Source organism: Fulmarus glacialis, unplaced genomic scaffold (genome assembly GCF_000690835.1).
Source record: "Fulmarus glacialis isolate BGI_N327 unplaced genomic scaffold, ASM69083v1 scaffold2069, whole genome shotgun sequence".
Lineage (NCBI taxonomy): Eukaryota > Metazoa > Chordata > Aves > Procellariiformes > Procellariidae > Fulmarus > Fulmarus glacialis.
Window position 1 is genome coordinate 18,675 of NW_009234999.1, and position 17,816 is coordinate 36,490.

Genomic DNA, 17,816 nt, shown 5'->3' on the forward strand with positions numbered 1-17,816 from the left:
TCTTATCTTTCCTCTGAATTGAGCAGTGTTTGGACATACGTAGAAACTGCAGCCAGTGAGTTTATAGATATCTATGGTTCCCACAAGTGAGTTGGTCTGTTGAAATACATCTGGTTGTCTACAGTATCTGTTTAGCAAAGTTGATACTCTTGAAAGTCAGAGATGCAATTTGCACAATGACTCCTTACTGTCATTTCTTTCATGTTGTGAAATAACTTGGTGAATTACATAACTCTGTATTTGTGCAAATGAACAGCTCCATGGACTCCTGCAGTTAATGCATTCCGGAAAGTAGTAAAGCTTTTGTAACTGGTCCTTATGGTGTCCTCTAGGACAGGTTGATGCAGTAGGTTTTGCATCATGTTTTTAATACACAACACTAATATAACTCAGTATGCCATGGCTGGTTCTTCTTTGTTAAATTCGTTTCAAGAAATCACAACATGCATTAGCCAAAGACCAAATCAATAAAAATACAATTTCATCAGAGAAGTTCTTGCTTTTTAAAGTAATGTTGGTTGGTAGTTGTTTTTTCTTTTTTTTGCTGAAAGCTGCTTGTTTTATTCCCTCTAGCTTGAATGGGTAATGATTCTATTCTGTTGACATCAAGTGGTATCATAACAAAAAATTATCCATAAACATCTATCTTCTAAGAGGACTTAATTCTATAGCCTGTATACTGTTTCTCTTTTTCCTAGTGTAAATCTGCTACGTAGTGTTTAGGAACTTGTTAAATTATAAAAATGAAAAAACAAACCAACCTACATACCATTTAATACTACTGGAGCATTTAACCATTTTTTGAAAATAAGTCATGAGGATAGTGCAGATAACTTATTCCCCAAGATGCTTGCTGCTTTTAGAACGTCTTTCAAAAAACAAATGTACATGTTCTATTTTTTCTCCTTAAGCTGGTGGCTCGCTTCCGTACAGTATACAGACAGCACAGAAACAGCTGTGGTTGCATTCCTATTTTCAGTAAGTAGAACTCAATTCTTTGGTTTTTTTCTTTTCTTAGACTGTATGTTTAAACTTACAATGCTGTAATGTTTGAGTGTTAAAAGCAAATTAAGGGGAAGTGGTCAGAAGCATGATACTCTTAAACTCCTTAAAATAAAAGCTTTTATTTCCTTATCTGCTGGTCTTATCTCCAAAACAAAGTCAAAATGTGCTGTTTACCTGGAAAAATTATACAAGGCACTGTTGCTAATGGAGGACACAAGCAGATTTTGGATTCTGTAAAGACTTCTATTTAAGCTTTCCTTCTCTGAATTGGAATAATACTCCTCTTTTTTCCTTTTTTTGTTTTTTTGTTTGTTTGGTTTTTTACAGTTGTATTTCACTTTCCCACTTGTGCCTGGGTATTAACAGAATTTCAACTGAGCCACAACAGGGTTAGGAAGGCTTTTTTGGGTTTTTTTTTGTTGTTTTTGTTTTTGTTTTTTTTTTGAGTGCAGCAGTCCTGCTGCAAAAATTCTTAGTCCCTTATGGTAACATCATCTTTTGTTAAAGGTGCCTGACGTTTTCCATTAAGAACTTCTATTTTCACTTGTTACTAATATTGCCAAATTCTAACAGTCTAACACATTCCATGCCAGATGTCTCCCTCAGGCTGAATCTTTAAAAACTTAAGCATGTTTTGAGAACAATGGGAAAAGTTGTTTTGCACAGATCAAAAAAAAAAAAAAATTAAATTTGGTAACCTCTTACAAGACCACAGCTCCCCATTCCTTTCGCCAGAAACTCTTAACTCTTCCAGGTGGAAGTTGTGCTGGTAAGATACTTTACAAACTCTTACTTAGATATGGGTAGAGTTGTGTATATATTCAGAGGGCTGAGAATACAATTGCTAGTTGCAGAGAGCATCGTTCATTCTGGAGTGAACATGATTGCTGCTGTGAGCCTCGTTGGTCAGTGTCCAAGGAATGGAACTGGAACAGAAAGCATGTGAGGCATTGTCTCTCCTGCCTTTGAAGTGTGCCATCTGAGCACATTCAGCAAAGGAAGAAAGCTTCAAACACCTTCAAGACTTCAAGATTGTTCAGTCATGATTCAAAAAGTGAGGAGATCATAAAACTGGGGGTGTTTGTGAAGCCTTAATTCAGGTTTCTATAAGCATATACCTCATGAGAATCTTATTGGAAGAAGAATGTAACCTTTTTGCAGTTAGTCTATTATTTAGTGCACAGAACATTACTTGATAATGAGACCATTCATTGTTTTATTCCTGTTTAATGAGAAAACACCCACATACCTGTCTCATTGGACATATTAGGGTCCTGCTCTGGTAACAAAAGGGCTGTTTTAAATTCATCTGTTGAATTGGTTGCAGATGACAAGTGGCCCTGCATAACTGCTCTGTAGTGGCTACCCAGATGCAGATTCTTACCCTGTGGTAATACAAGATATTAGCCCTTGAGGAGAGCCTGCATGTAAGCTGTTACCATAGAGCAGATGACATACAGCAGCTTCTTATCCGTGGTAACCTGAAGACACAGAAAATGGTAGGTCCTGTTTCAATAGAGTTAAATATAAGATGAGCTATTTTAAAGACTTGCCATAATGCAAAGCTTTGGACAGTAGAAGGATTAGAGGAATTTGTCTTTACCTCACTGGAAAATAATACAAAACCAGCAACAAACTAGGGATCCTACCAGAGTTGAAAGAAGAGAAATACTTTATACTTAGAGTAAAGGAGAGGTATAGCATCTTTTTAGAAGTAGGGAGAGATTAATGGAGTTGGAAAATGATGTTCTATAGTCTCACCCAGGCATACAATTTTTATAATGTCTGTGGGCTGTTTTTCTATCTCTTGTGCCAGTTTAGTGTATTTAACTAACCTGTAATGCAGCTTTGAACTGTAATTTCTCAAATTTCTTGAAGTAATTTCTCAAAAGAATAAGAGGACTAAACTTAATATTGATTTCACTTTTCTGATCCCAGCAAATGATTACTAGACTGCTTTGTTACATTAGCTACTGTGTAAATGGTAAATGAGCAATTTGCTCAGTTTTCTCTCAGGTAGGGTTGCTGTTTTTCCTTTCAGTATTTAGTATTACATATTGATAAGGAGAGATTTGCAATGCTTAATGATTTCTGTTAATTGCTGCTTTTGAAGCAGTTGATCAGCTTTAGCAGTACATAAACATTGTATTTTAATGCTCATTTTAATTGATTGACTTTTAATACCACATGCCTTATGTTTGTGCAGTTACGTTGTCAAACTTTTATTTTCAGAGAATGGAAGAAATTGGTTTGACAGGAGCTTGTTTGACTTGCTGCTGACAAGTCCATAATCGTAGTTGTGTTAGAGCTTTATGCGTTCTATAGGCCTGTTGAGTTTTGAAGAGTAATCATGTTTCTTCTCAGTTCGAAGAACTACAGTGTTGTTCCCCTAACATCATAAATGATGAGAGAGATGGAGCATTTACACAGAGGACCTACTGTTCTCTTATGGTCTAGACTAATGGTGTGAGTTGTTTTAACTATGCTCAAGCCTTGTTGGCAGCATCTTGAGATGGAAAGCCCATTCACTATTTGAAGAAAGAACTAAATGATGAAAGAGGTGGTGGTGTAGGAAATGAGTTATTCCTGGCTCTGCTTATGGGTTGAGTGTGTCTGCACAGATCAATTTTCAGGATGTTAGGATTATCTGGCTTCCCTGTCTCAGTAGCTCCACTTGTAAAGAGGCCCGTGTCTGCTCCTTTACCTCATTTGTGCCAGAAATATCAGACATTGGTGGCAATTGATACTTGCTGTATGTCTTCCAGCTAAATGCGCTGTGATTGTAGTGTAGTCTCCTTTTCAAACTCAAAAATTCATTGCAGAGTAAAACAAATATTTATCAAACATTTTAAAAAAAACATACTTCTGAAATTTTGGAAGTGGTTAAGTACATATAAAAGCAACAACTTGTAAGCATTCACATTTGTAGTGCAGTGCAAGTGAGTGCAAAGTATTTTTTATATTGCAAAAGGTACCTTATTCGTGGTAGAGAACATTTTTTCCCTCCCTCTATCCCAAAAGAAGAAATTACGTGAAACTCAAAAATAGCTATTGGAAAAATGGAGGGGCAGGAGGGGCAAAAGCTGTTGCGTTTTAAGAGTTGGAAAGTAGATTACATCTTTAATTCAGTGCACCTAATCATCACATTAGAGGCTGTGTAATTAAAAAGAAAAAAGAAAAGCTGCTGACTGAAATGCCATAAAAGACTGGGAGGGAGAAAATAGCAGCAAGTTAGTGGTAAAAATGTCAGGATTAGTGGTCTACAGTCAGAGTTAAGCTGTATTAGTGCTAAGGAGTTCTAGTCCTAGGAGTGTAAAAGAATAAAAAAAACTAGGAAGAAGGCTTTCATGTTTTACTGTTCAAATTCTGAAAATACCTACTCACGTTACTCCTTTTCCTCACCCCACATTTGAGCTTTTAGTTTACATGGTACCATGGCCTCTAACTGTCAAAAAAAAAAAAACCTACTTTAAGCTGTGGTTTTGCTCCATAAAATTCCTCAAAGCTAGTTTCATTTAACTTACCATATTTATCTCTGATGAGACTGAACATGCCTGAAGTTTACTGCAACATGAGATTAGTCCTGTGTACATCCTCTGCCAGCTGTGTTCTGATGAAAAGTTTACAGCTTAAAATGTGTTAAGACAATTTGACTAGAAGTAGCCTGAAATGGTTATATTAACATATGCTCTTATCCTTGCTGTGCAAAGCAACTGCACTTGTATTTTACTTTAGGCTTTTTGTAATTTGTTTTGGCTTTTTTTTCTAAAATATGCCAGGAAAGTTCCATGGTGAAGTTGAAATTTAGCTGTATTAAGAATAGATTAAATGAGATATTGTACCCATCTGAGATCCCTTCCAGTTCTTTTGGTTTATCATTCCATTATGCAGTCTGGAGATAAGCTGACTTGTAGTCGAAGGGAAACCATTTTTTAAATACTTCTTTGCTAATAATGCTTTTACTAAAAGCATCTGAGTTTTTCAGTGAGGTAATTACTTTAAAAACAAAACAAAAAAAAAACCAAAACCTGCAATAAAACCCCCAAAACAACCAAACCTGGTTGAAGAACATAATCACTTTCTTTCCTCTTTTTGTCCTTAAAGAAAATACGGCCGTTCTGATTTTAACTTTCTGGAATACCAGTTTCAATCACTTGTAATTGAAACTAACCGCAATTAGATTACTGTAGAATGTAAATGGAAGAGAAGTGGTAGTACTCTTACTAAAACACAGTACTTAATTGTATCTCTCAAACATGATAAGGAGACAAAAAGGCAGTAGACTGAGATAGCATCTCAAAATTACTGTAGTTATAGTGGGGGGAGAAGTTTATCCTCAAGTCAGGCAGTGAGATAGATCTAAAAAAAAAAAAAGCTGCGTTCAATTCCCAATTCTACTATTTTTCCTGTTTTTCATTTCTACAGTGTTACTGGACTTACCTAATTTTTGTGCCTTAAAGATAATGTTTGCCTAAACGGTCAGCTGTGAGAAAAGAGCTATTAACAATTGTTGAATTATGGTATAGCCTTACAATCTGTATGTATGTAAAGTGTAGAGTTCTGTAGGGGAACACACAAGTTTAGTTAGCTATTTCTGTATCATGTATCTTCAAAAATCATATATATTCTTCAAAAACAGACTTCAGTGTGGCTTGCGTCAAAATATGAAGATGTCTAGTTTGCTCCAAATGTGCATACAGTGTTTCAGCTCTTGCCCTTTAGGAATACAGGACCAGTTTTCAGAAACAGTTTTCTTTCCTTCATTGGAGGATAGGGTTGTTAAAGTGAGTAGGTCTTGACCCCTGAGCTGCAAAGCCTCTTGATTTAACTCATGTGAAAGTTAGTCCTGAAAGTCAACTTCGGTAAATAATTCCAGCCCTTCCACTTCAATCTTCTTAGACTTTTAAATGAACACAGTTCACTTAAGAGGTTTTTTGGAGCTGATCGATTCTTTTTTATTTGCCTTTTAGAAGAGAATGCTAAATTAGGGAAACAAGATTGTGGTAACCAAAGCCAGAGCCTATTATATTCCGAACTGAGAAAAGTCTCTGGGTGGAGGAAGGTGTACTTGGTGGAAGCCTTTTTCCTGATTTTGAGTGAGGACTAACAGCTGTGAGTGGAAGGTGCTTCTAAATACTATGATTACATACCTTCAGTTATGCACATACATTTACTGCTTGCTTACAGTTTAATTCTGTAACATTGATGCTGAATTACCCCAGCAATGGCTTGTTGTTTTAAACTAGTTTATATATATACATATGTAGATATGACCTCTACTCTCTTAAGCCCTCAAATTTCTCAGTGACTTAGGGGCACAGAAAAGGGAAGAGGAACGTAGTGTCAACAGTCTATCTGCTGCTCCCTGCCTGTACTTCATGCATAATAAATTGTAATGAGCTTGGGGATTTTGCGAGGTTTAATTTGGTGCCAAGCTCCTTTGCTTAAAGGCATAACCACTGATAGTCTTCAAAGAAGAAATACTGGCTGGAAGTTTGGACTTAATTTCTTGAGTGCTAGCTGGAGTGGAGGAATGGAAAAACTTGTTAGGAGAGCCTGATACACTGAGGACAGTATCTGTCTGGTTTGTTTGTAAAGGAAAAAAAAAAAAATCCTGCCCTTCTGGCTTCTAGTAAGATTGGATTTCAGGATTAAAAATTCAGTTAAAGTATTTTCAGCCTTTCGGGGGGGGGGGCGGGAAGTATTAAATCTTATAAGTATAGGGTAGTATTACCAAAAACGTGGCACTGTGGTATGGTGAGTATTTTTTAGACCTCAAAATAAAGCTGTATATGAAAAGAATTCCTTTTCTTTTTCTAGCAAATGGTCAGCAGAAATCTCAGGTCGAAGTCATGCTATGCCTCACATTAAGACATACATGAGACCCTCTCCTGACTTCCAGAAGATTGCATGGTTCTTAGTTACAAGGTAAACAACTAACCATATACCTCTCACTCAGGAAAAGAAAAAAAGTCATATATATAGTTCTTGTCAATTGCAGGCCCAGGTGAGTTACTGCCATAATCCTCGTAATACTATAAGTAGTGACATGAATTTTTGTCCATATTTAATGTTTCTTCATTGCATTGCCTCTTTTGGGGCTGCAAGTTGAAATGGCTATGTCAGGAACTGTGACATTTGCACCAAAATCTTGTCTGAGCTGTAACTGCCAATTTTGGGGTTCAGCATCAACTGAAGTGGTAAGTAATTTTAAACCTTGGGTTGAGTTTCTTTAACACATGCTGTACGTGAATATGCTGGTTTGTACAAAACTGATATGGGTTAAGCCTAAGTTTATCCTTGTGCTGCCTTACCGTTACAAAACATGTAGATACCTAACATTTGGAATCTGACCTTTTGTCAGATTGAATTGTTCAGCAGTCTAGCTTGGAGTCTAGCTTTGTATTTCTATTGTTTGGTTTTTAAAGATGCTAAAAGAGGGAGCAAGAAATTTCTTGATGTGAGGGGAGAATGTCTTGTGAATGAAAAATACAGATATGTTTCAGTTTTGCCAAAACCGATTAAGTTATTCAAATGTGATGCTGAGTCCACCTAATACAGAAATTCTTGGTTGCTTTTATTTTTTTCTCATGTTTCTTCTATTCCACCATTTGCTACTATCAAAAAGCATCCAGTATGCCTGTCAGTTAAAACGTGATGTTTAAGCTTTGTATTTTGCTGTAGAAGTAGGTTTTGACAACAGAATTGCATTAATTTCTTGACTCCCAGCTTGATCTACTTCATAGCAGATACTGATGAAGGATCACAGCACATTAAAACAAAAATGCTCTGTACTAAATGTATTCTAATGTAACTACTTATAATTGAGCTAGCCTTTAATCTTCTTAAGTCATCAAATTGAAGCTATTTACCAGTACCAGGTTCCTTTCTGAAATGTGCAAAGAAGATTCAGAAGGCTGAGTTTGTCTTGTAGATCTGTATGACACAAGGAGGCTTGTATAATTATCCACGTGTTGTATGAATACCCTTCTATATATTGTCTCTGCTACTCCCACTGTGCTGTAAAAATAACAATAAGGAATAACATCTAAATCACTTTTTATGAAAAAACTGTTGTGATTGAAGTTCTCCTGCTAGAAGTGCGTTGCTACAGCTGTGGTACTTAAGCATTTTCTGCTGTGAAGGTCATGCCTCACTGAAATGCTTTGTTTCTCTTTGCAGTGCCAATCTATCTAAAGCAGCTTGGGGAGCTCTGGAGAAAAATGGTACCCAACTGATGATCCGTTCTTACGAACTTGGAGTCCTTTTCTTGCCTTCAGCATTTGTAAGTTCATAGTTCAAGTACCAATCCTGGGATATGCTGAGAATCTGCAAATATTGATGAATACAAATGTGACTGAATAATCTACTTACTAAGTTCTGTGTTTCAAGGTTAGAAAGCTAATAGCAAGTGCAGTTTACACAAGGTATTCTTTAAAATAGAAACAGTCTGTTTTCCTACACAGTAAGTATGGATCTGGTATTGATGTGGCTTTTGTTTTGTTACTGAAAGACAATACTATTTTAAAATTGTAACATATACTAAATGTTGCTGGAAAGGATGATCAGGTATCTTCTTTTGTGCTTCTTAAAACTAGGCTGTGAGTGCATATTCACATTGAAGTGATGCAAATGGGTTGTAACTTGGAAAGCACTTCCTAATGTTGCACTGATTGCTGTTCTTGCTCTTTCCTTGAAATGCACTTGCAAAGCCATGTGACTGTCTCTTCTCAAACTTTCTGCTTTGAGAACAAGTTCTCAAATGCGTCTTCTAAAATCTCCAATACAAATCTAAGAACATCTTCATAAAAGGCTGTTTAAAAGCTGAAAGATTGTATCTTCCAAACCTATGTGACAGCAGTCTCGGTATGTAGAAGACAAGTTTGACCCAAAATAACTATTATTCTAGTGTGTGGAGCAGAGGATTGGGAGACATGAAATGTTTTTGTGGTAACTAAGGTCCATCTAGCTTGTAGTCTAGTCTTAGTGCAGTTGTAGCAGATGCCATGGGGATTAGCACAATAAACAGTATGTATGTGATATCTCTTTAGTAAATTTTCCCTATGATTTATTTTAAAGGCTTTCCAGGATGAAAATTGTATCCAGACCATAATGGTTAGTAGCCATAACTCGGTTTATTCTCTTAACACATCAAGTTCCTTATTGAACTACTCTTGCTGTATTTTAGCCCCCTGCAGAATCCTGTGGTAGTAAGTCCTGTGACTTCATTGTATTTAAGAAAAAAAGCTTCCCTTTTTTGTTTAGATTGTTTTTTGTCTTATTTAGATCTACTGCCTGGTAGTGGGGAGATGTGAGTCTCTTGTTCCTGTTGTTGATTCCTCCTTCTCTCTGGTAAACCTATTAGTACCAAAATGTTATCAACAGCAGTTAGTGTATGATCAGAAGCCATTCAAACTCCTTCCTGTGTGAAATTTCTTCTTTTCCAGAGAAGAAATTCCAAGTTTCTCTGAAAAAGTGATTGTATGCTAACAGTCCTTAGAAGTATTTTTCTGATGAAGAATACATCTTTCCTTGATAATGTTCATGGATGTTCACATAATTTTTCATAATTTCTGTTGATTAATAATGTATGCCCAAATGTATATTTACTAATATTATGACATCATCATAAAAATGTTTACCTACCGTAACTGTATAATTGCAGTCTCCTAAGATGGCAATACTAAGATTGATTCTTTCTGACTAAAGAAACTTGCTGGTTTCTGCTAAAGAACTCCTGTATATCACTCTTGACATTTATTAAGGAGTTTACGTAGTAGTGTGGTCTCTGATACTGTGAACCTTAGAGACAATCTCAGACATCATTCTCCAGCATGGTTTATCTGGAAGAAAACTTTTAGAGAAGAAGTGTTGATCAGAGACTGAAACAAGAAAAATCCTACAACTTCCTATAGGAAAAATCCTACAACTTCCTACTATAGTAGGAAGCATTGGTTTTGATATCACTCTTTTTAAAAAAAAAAAAAAAAAAAAAGGCAAAAAACAACTATCAATAATAGAATAATGAAGCATTGGGCAAAAAAATTGTGCAAAAAGATTTGACTTTTAATAGCAACTAACTTCAGGGGTAAAATAATGTTTTAAGAAGTTGGCAACTGTTATCTCCAGATGCTGCCAAGCAAAGAATTGATGTATGGTACTGTTATGACTGTACTTAGTGGATGAAGTTTTTTGTGTGAACAAAACTGATGACCACATTGCGCAGTCAGTTTTACATAATCTGAATATTCCTGTTCTGACTCTGGCTTTTCCATGCATTGCTAGTTTTGGAAAACATACTTCACATGGGTAGAAAATCAGGAATAATTGAGTTAGTCTTTTTGCCAAGAGTGACCATACCTGTTTCAGATCTGAGCAATCTGCAAAACTTTCACTTTTAAAAAAAAAAAAAAAAACCACAAAACAAAAAACCACCACCCCAAAAAACCCCCTCTGAGAAATTTGACTTGCATTCCATCCTGAACCTTGCTTTCTACGCAGGATTTCTTGCATGTGGAGCAGGGGAGGTGGGGGGATCACCAGAATGTTTTTCAGAGGGCCAATACTTACGTAAAAAGATTGTGAATTTTCTTCCCCATGCCTAAAATTGTAAGTACTAATGCCTTGGTCATTCTTGTGAGTTTTTCTATAACTAACTCGTTTTTATTCTAAAATCAGACTTCATTTTGATTAACAGAATTATTTGTTCAGGAGCACTTAATTTATTTATCAGAAATATAAAAGATTCTGAGGCACTCGAACCTGAGAAGATTTCATCAATCTGAAGTTAAAACTTCACCTTCTTTGCAAGCTAGTTAGACCTTTCTGCTATTAATGACTTTTTCATCATTCTGGGTGTTTATTTAGACCAAAATTATTAATGTTTTGTTTCTTCTTGCAGTCCAGTCCTAGCAGATGGAGTAAAATCCACTTAGCCATTTAAGAGATTGAGAATTATTAAAAGTAGAAGTGTATTTTTATTCTTGTTTTGCATCAAAATAACCGGAGTTTAAATGCAGTGTCTAAGTGAAGTTTACTGATGATTAAAAACACATTGGATACTTATTAAGCATCTGCTCCAGCCTTTAGCAGAAGCCTGCAGGCCTGTTTACACAAGAAGATTTAGAGATAGATTCTGCTATAAATCCAATATGAGTATTCTACTGGTAATGACAACTGTAAAGAACTGTTTTGGTAAATACTCTTGGGTAAACAGTTCCTATTGAAGCTCAAGCCTTGTGGTCGTCAGGGTGAGAGGCAAAAAAGACATTGGTTGGGTCTGCTCTCATGAGAGGAAAGTTTTCACTGAAACACTGCAAAAATTTGACCTCTTCTCTCCTTTCTTTGCCAAGCTTCTGTTCAGGGACCAGAGATAATTCTGCTTGGTGTGGGAGGGGGGCTGCATTGCTTTGAATCTTAAAGGCTTTTCAGCAATTTTTGCTGCATTCTGCATTCTTATGCACACTCTAAATTTGTTTATGAAATGAATCCCAGAGAACACTTGGGTTTTAAATGTGTAAGAGTCCTTGACTTCTGGCATTCTGTTTTTTCCTTTTGATCAGCCTTTTGGAAGAGGTAGTCAGGGTGTTCCTGTGGCAATCCCCACTATATTCAGGAAAAGATCAAATTCACCTATTGCTATATAGCTCTATGTTATTTTGACATTAGTTGAAGCTGCAAACAGTGTGAAAACTTCCTGCAGTGTAGAAGAGTCACTGCTGAACGTTTGACCATTAAGTAAGGGGATGAAAAATGTTTATTTTGTTTTTAATGTTTGTAGTAGCAAAAGTATTAGAGTATTAATACATTTCATACACTGGGAGCAAGAACTGTAATCTTATATAGTATGCCTGCAAAGTAACATCAGATTAGAGAAGTAGGATTTGTCTGCTGCCAATCTACTCCACTGCTCCCTACTCTCTGACTGTTGTGACTGTCCCCTAGAAGAAGATTTCAGGCTTTAATACTGTAATAGCGTCATTGTGCTGCCTTGTCTAACACCTGTATAACTTCCAACCTTACAGCAATAATGAAGTTCTAGTTTTCATCTTGGGAGTGTCCACCTTGTTTCTTAATAAGAAAAAATTGTCATGAAAAACACAGTTTCTGCGTTGCTTTGTGACTTCTTTTTAAAGTTGAAAATAAACACAACTTATATTTAATATAATCAGTGTCAAATGCAAAAGCTAGGGGCCAGTATTTTCAAAACTGAACTTTCACTTGCACCTCTAACATGGTTATAGAAGTGTAAGTAAGCTGGATTGCGGGGGGGTGGGGTCTGGAGTGGGGTTGTTTGGGAACCCAATGGCTTTTCAGAGAGTGCAGAAACTACATGTTGGGAAGATGAGTCACTGCCAACAAGTGAGTAAGTACTGCTGAAAACAAATTTAATTGTAGGCATCAAGGATTTGAACGGCTGATGTTTTTTGTTGCAGCGTAAATTTATCCTTATGATGCATGCATAACGCAATCTTATGTCTGAAAACCAAAAATAGCTTAATGCACACAAGATGTTTCTTTATTGAGAATTGCCTGTTGATGTTTATAGCAGTAGAGTTCAGTACAAAATGGCAAAACTGTCCAAGAACTGGAGCTAATACAGAGCCATGGTAAGTATCATGTTACAATTACTATGCTAGCAGTGTCCACATTAGTTTAAAGCTTCCTCAGGCATATCTGTACAAGCTGCTGTCATTACAGTGACATGCCTTTCATTAATCAAATACATTTCTAATGTTTTAGTAGACACCAATGCTTTTGGCGAAGTTTTTCCTTTATGCAGCTTTAGGAGTCAGCATCTCAAGAAGATGGTTCTGAGTATCTTTAAATGAGATCTAATTTAGCATCTGTAACTTGAGATAACTTGCTTTAAGGCTGTGTTTCAGTCTAATGATACTGTGTAGTAGATTTTCTAGGGATAGGATCTGACCCTTGGGATCTCAATCTGTCAAAAATCATTCATTTCAAAGGTGTCATTAACTTTAGAGATGAGAATTTTGTCTATCGGGCCATCCTTTGTCACCAAAGTCTATGGAAATGTTGTAACTATATTCGGTGAAAAAGGAGTCTTCAGCAAAAAGTTACTCAGAGTAAATTAATCCAATTTCTATACATAGATCAAATCAACAAAAGTAACTCATACAAACCTGGCCAAGATTTTGATCTCACTGAGTAGTTGTAGGGTGAGTTTGGATTTACAGAAAGGATGCTGACATTCTTGGGATTGTGGCAATCATTATTTTGATGTTCAAGGCCTCTTCCTTAAACCTACAACTGCTGCAGGCTTAGGCCCTCAGCCTAGGAAGAATAATATATAGTGAAGCTTTGCTGCAACTCAAGATCCTGTTCTGGGCACAAGTAGGTTGCTGTACCTGTCTGACTCAGCAGATCAGTCTATTAAGAGAATTAACTACCTGATAAGGTAGGTTGGAATCTGACTTCTCAAATATGTCAGAGCAATAGATTAGCTTAACATGTGGAACTACATCATCAGTTGGCCCTACCATGATTGTAGCCTGTCCATGGCTGTATTTTTTACAAAGTGATATGTAATATGTTAGCCTCTGATTGTTTTTCGTTCAGAATTGACAGAAATGTGTACACATGAGAAACATAATTCTAATATATCACACTTCATGACAAAGTTTAGTTTGATTTTGTCGAATACTGTAACTAAAATGTATGCAATATAAAGATGCTTTGTGTAAGTATAATGCTTTCTCTACAGCCTGCACAACTCTTATTTGTCTTATGTAAATTATAGAAAGCACACAAATATGTGCTCCTATACAGGTGGCTGTACTAAAATCTGCCAGTGTGCATGAGATAGTCTTATGTTTGAGTTTCAGACCTCTCAGAACACAACTTAATTGAAGCTCATCTAAAACTTGCAAGAATATGTAACATTCAATACATATTTTGGAAGAGAATACTTAGTTCTTTTCCTCCCAGTTTCCTACATATTGATACTTAATTGTGAAGACTGGCAACCAGAAAAAAAACAAGTCGCCTGTCAGTAGTCATGTGACATGGTGTATATGGGAGCAAAGTGGGGAGAGGGACTGCAGCTGTCTTTCCTTTCTTCACTGGGAAGTGCCTGCAGAGACACCGGATAACAAGGAGGTTGTCAGAGAGACAAATATTAATACTTGTCTTATGTACATGCAGTCATCTGATATTCAAGTTGCAATGCTTAGCTTGTGAATCTATCTTAAGTATATGCCGTGCAGCTAACTGCAGAGAAAGGGCTTCTTTGATAAGTTAGTCGGGTTGTCAAGACTTTTGTTGGTTCAGTGTGGTTTTAACATACTGTGTGGCAGAGTAGTCTTAGGTGAAGACATTGGAGAGCTAGGAATAGACTAACATTTTTAGAAACTGAATTTTTTAAAGTTTGTTTGCGATTAAGAATACAAACTAGATAAAGTGCTTTGAAACATAACTGAGCATTCCTAGGCCTCGAGAGACTCAGTACGCTCTAGCTATTGGAATGCTGATTTAATACTGCCAACTTCTGACAGTTCTGTTTCTTCAGGTTGTTTTATGCAGTTTGACCACAAAGTTAATGACACTTATTCTGGTAGAAGTTAAGACTTAGAATCATAGAATCGTTTAGGTTGGAAAAGACATCTAAGAGCATCGAGTCCAACCATTAAAACATTCCTGGCAGCGGTGGGATTCGAACCCACGCCCCCGAAGAGACTGGAGCCTTAATCCAGCGCCTTAGACCGCTCGGCCACACTACCCTGGTGGATTTGCCTACCACACACTTAATATTCCTAATCTTAAAAACTCCACTAGCTCTGTGCTTTGTGTCTTCTATTTTCTGCTGAATAAAAATTTGGAAGTGGATTGTTCCTCACTTGCCATCTGTTGACTGCCAGTTTTTGTCTGGTTTTTAAAATGCTTCCAGAACTTATGCTTTGAGGTTGGGTCTTGGCCTGGTGTGCTAATGCAGACTCTTAGAAATATGTTGAATGGTTGTTCTCAACATAGCGGCAGCTGTTACCATTTACAATTTTAGTGTTTAGGGGAAAATCAGCTGATGCTGACATTAGATCACAAGCTTCTCTTGATTAAAACATAATGTTCATAAGAAAGATTGTGTCCTGTGTTTGAACTGCATTTCCCTTTCTATCTCCATTTCTGTGTCTCGCCTCCTACATCATCATTCTCCCTCGTGTTCAGCTTGCTCTTTCAGCTGCTGGGGATTCCTTTCCATAGGCTGAAATAAATTACATCTTTAACATTAAAACATGTTGAGAGAACCCCATCACCTAACCTATGGAGTTCTGGGAAGCATGTTGCAGTAATTATTTTGTTTGAAAAATACTGGAAGTGTCTAATGGAAAGCTTTCTGAATAAGTAGTTGTGTCTCCCAGCTTCTGTGTCTGATAAGGTTGTAAGATAAACTGAGCTTGACCTGTAAAATGGTATAAAAGTTTGTGGAATACTTAAATCTTCTAAAGGGTGTGTTGAAGAATATGGTACTAGCCAGTCAGCTTTTGGAAATATAAACTCAGAGAAATATAGTAGTTGCTATTAAATTGAGAACTTACCCATGATTGCCTACCTAGTACTATCAGATGCTGGGATTATATCTAGATAACTGGTCACAGACAACTAACAATAGTATTTCAGATTCTGAAATGCTGTATTTGATGGCAAATATTCACTGGTAATGAGTAAAATACTCTTTTATAGTTGCCTGTGGGGATGGGTGTATGAGCTGAATCTGGATTAGAGAGCAGCCAGCCATTATGTGTGTGTAATCATCAGAACTGAACTGCTTAAATTTTTGCTGAGTTCGAACAACTGAACCAAGCACCGTCAGTCATAGCTCAACTTAGATCAGAACCAAAATAAAGTAGGTTAAGCTCTTTGACTGTAACATCAACTTCCAAAGTAATGTAGTACCACTTTCTTCTTTGATTTCTCTAGTTTCAGATGAAGTCATCTATCCTGTATGAAATAGAGTGGGGGTGGGAAAATAAATGCAATGTAGGTAAACCAAGACTTTATATGTGGACTTTGGGATGTTTAAACCTTGCTTTTAGTGTTCACAGAACTGCTACAAGGTTTTCAAACTCCAGTGGTAAAGACTCCCAGAGACATGTTTTCCAAGCCAAGGAACTTTGGGTTTAGATACCTGAATTTGTTACTGTGGGCTTCTTACAAAAAAATGTTTTGATACAGTTGAGTAAAGCTCTGTTTTGAATAAACGTGCCTCAATGTTGAGGAAGGATTTCGTTGTGTATTCTCCTGGCCAGAGGAGCATGGTCACTGTAAAGTTTGCGTGCATCCTTAATTCTTTACTGCTCAAACTAGTGAGTTTTTAAATAGTTTGCTGAAGAGTGGGCTTTTTTCTGTTTGCTGGTATGGGAAAGGGTAGTCCCATAATCATCCAGTGGAAACATCAGCTGTCTCCTGTAGGAGTTACTTCAGTACTATTAAAATACTGTAGTGATATCAGTGTTACTTCCCACTCAAGTAGGAATAGCAATTCTTATCTCTATCTTGTGTGATGTGTTTTTATAATCTGCAATCTGCCTCGTGTTTGGGGCAAAAAAGGCTGGAAAGCAGAATTTTAAAAGCTGTTCTACTTCCTTTTCCCATTCTTCCTCCCAATGCCTACTTTTACAATGGATGATGTTAAGGCACTAACAGAACCCACAACAGCATCTAAATTTTCCTAAGTACAATAAAAATATGCTTTCCCAATTGAGAAATGTACCTCTTAACATTTCAAAATGTATTGCTGTGAGCGGCAGTCAAAGAACAAAATATAGCTGCAGAGGGAAAAATTCTAAAAGAATAGAATATGGCTGAGGAAAGTTTACAAGGCAGGCAGAATTTTTTTTAGGCAAGATCCTGCTGGTTTGTTTTTTTGGAACAGCAATGAGAGCTGTCAACATCCAGGAAATGCTCAAAACAGACAAAATGTGTGACTTATTTCAATTTCTGTGTGATCTTTTGTGTGAAGATAGACACGAGAGTTATTTTTAAAAGCATGTGAATCTCCTCAGAGTGCCTTGTTAAAGAATGTATTCCATGACCTAGACTCTTACTCCAGGATGTTTTGAGGAAAACTGAATATATTATCTTAGATTAGCATTTCCTGAATGGAAGATCTCTACAGGTTAAATTCTGACAGACAAATAAAACAATTTTGGGATCAGCTGATGGAGTCCAGCGGGGTTAGAGGACAGCATCAGAGAAGAAATAGGACTCTCAGAGGAGAGGAAAGTATAACTGGTGACTACTGAGAAAGAATAAGGAAGAAGAAAGCAAAGGTGTAGAACAAGAGATGGAAGCAAAATGCCTGAGAAGAAACACACTGAAGTAATAACAGGGCACAGAGGGTAGAAGAAATGAAGCAGAAACAAAAACATTACTGCATTGAAAGAAAATGAGATTAAAAATGTCCTACAAGTGGTGCATTTTTCTTTCATGTTGTGTGAAAAGCACCCACTGCTATGAACTTCAGAGTGGAATACATGTGGCATAGTTCTTGATACTTAAATTAAACTGAGATTACTATGTGTGTATGTAGAGGCCTAAGTAGGTATTGTTCTACACTATGTGCTTTGATAGCAATGGTTATACAAATTTCAAACTCAGATGGTGCCAGGCAACAGCTGTGTAACTTTGGTGCTCTTGACGAGGCGTGCATATGAAGTTCATTGTAGAATAAGAATCAACTCACGATACAGCAGAGAAGCCTTCTCTGCCATTCCATGTCTCTTTCATAGCTGCGTGTCGAAGACAAGAGAAAAGCTCACAGGCGCTCAGGGCAATCAAACCTCATACAAGCC

General features: G+C 36.8%; 1 protein-coding gene and 1 non-coding gene across 2 annotated transcripts in view; one reads left to right on the forward strand and one right to left on the reverse strand.

Annotated features, from left to right (window-relative positions):
* The window catches only part of TDP1 (tyrosyl-DNA phosphodiesterase 1), a 53,312-nt gene that overhangs the window by 18,274 nt on the left and 17,222 nt on the right, over positions 1-17,816 (forward strand). The window contains exons 11-13 of the mRNA XM_009585812.1: positions 912-978; positions 6,826-6,933; positions 8,188-8,290. Of these exons, the coding sequence (XP_009584107.1) occupies positions 912-978; positions 6,826-6,933; positions 8,188-8,290 (278 nt within the window). The remainder of the gene's footprint in view (positions 1-911; positions 979-6,825; positions 6,934-8,187; positions 8,291-17,816) is intronic.
* Positions 14,666-14,747, reverse strand: TRNAL-AAG. Its single transcript has one exon. It is a non-coding gene; the product is annotated as a tRNA-Leu (tRNA).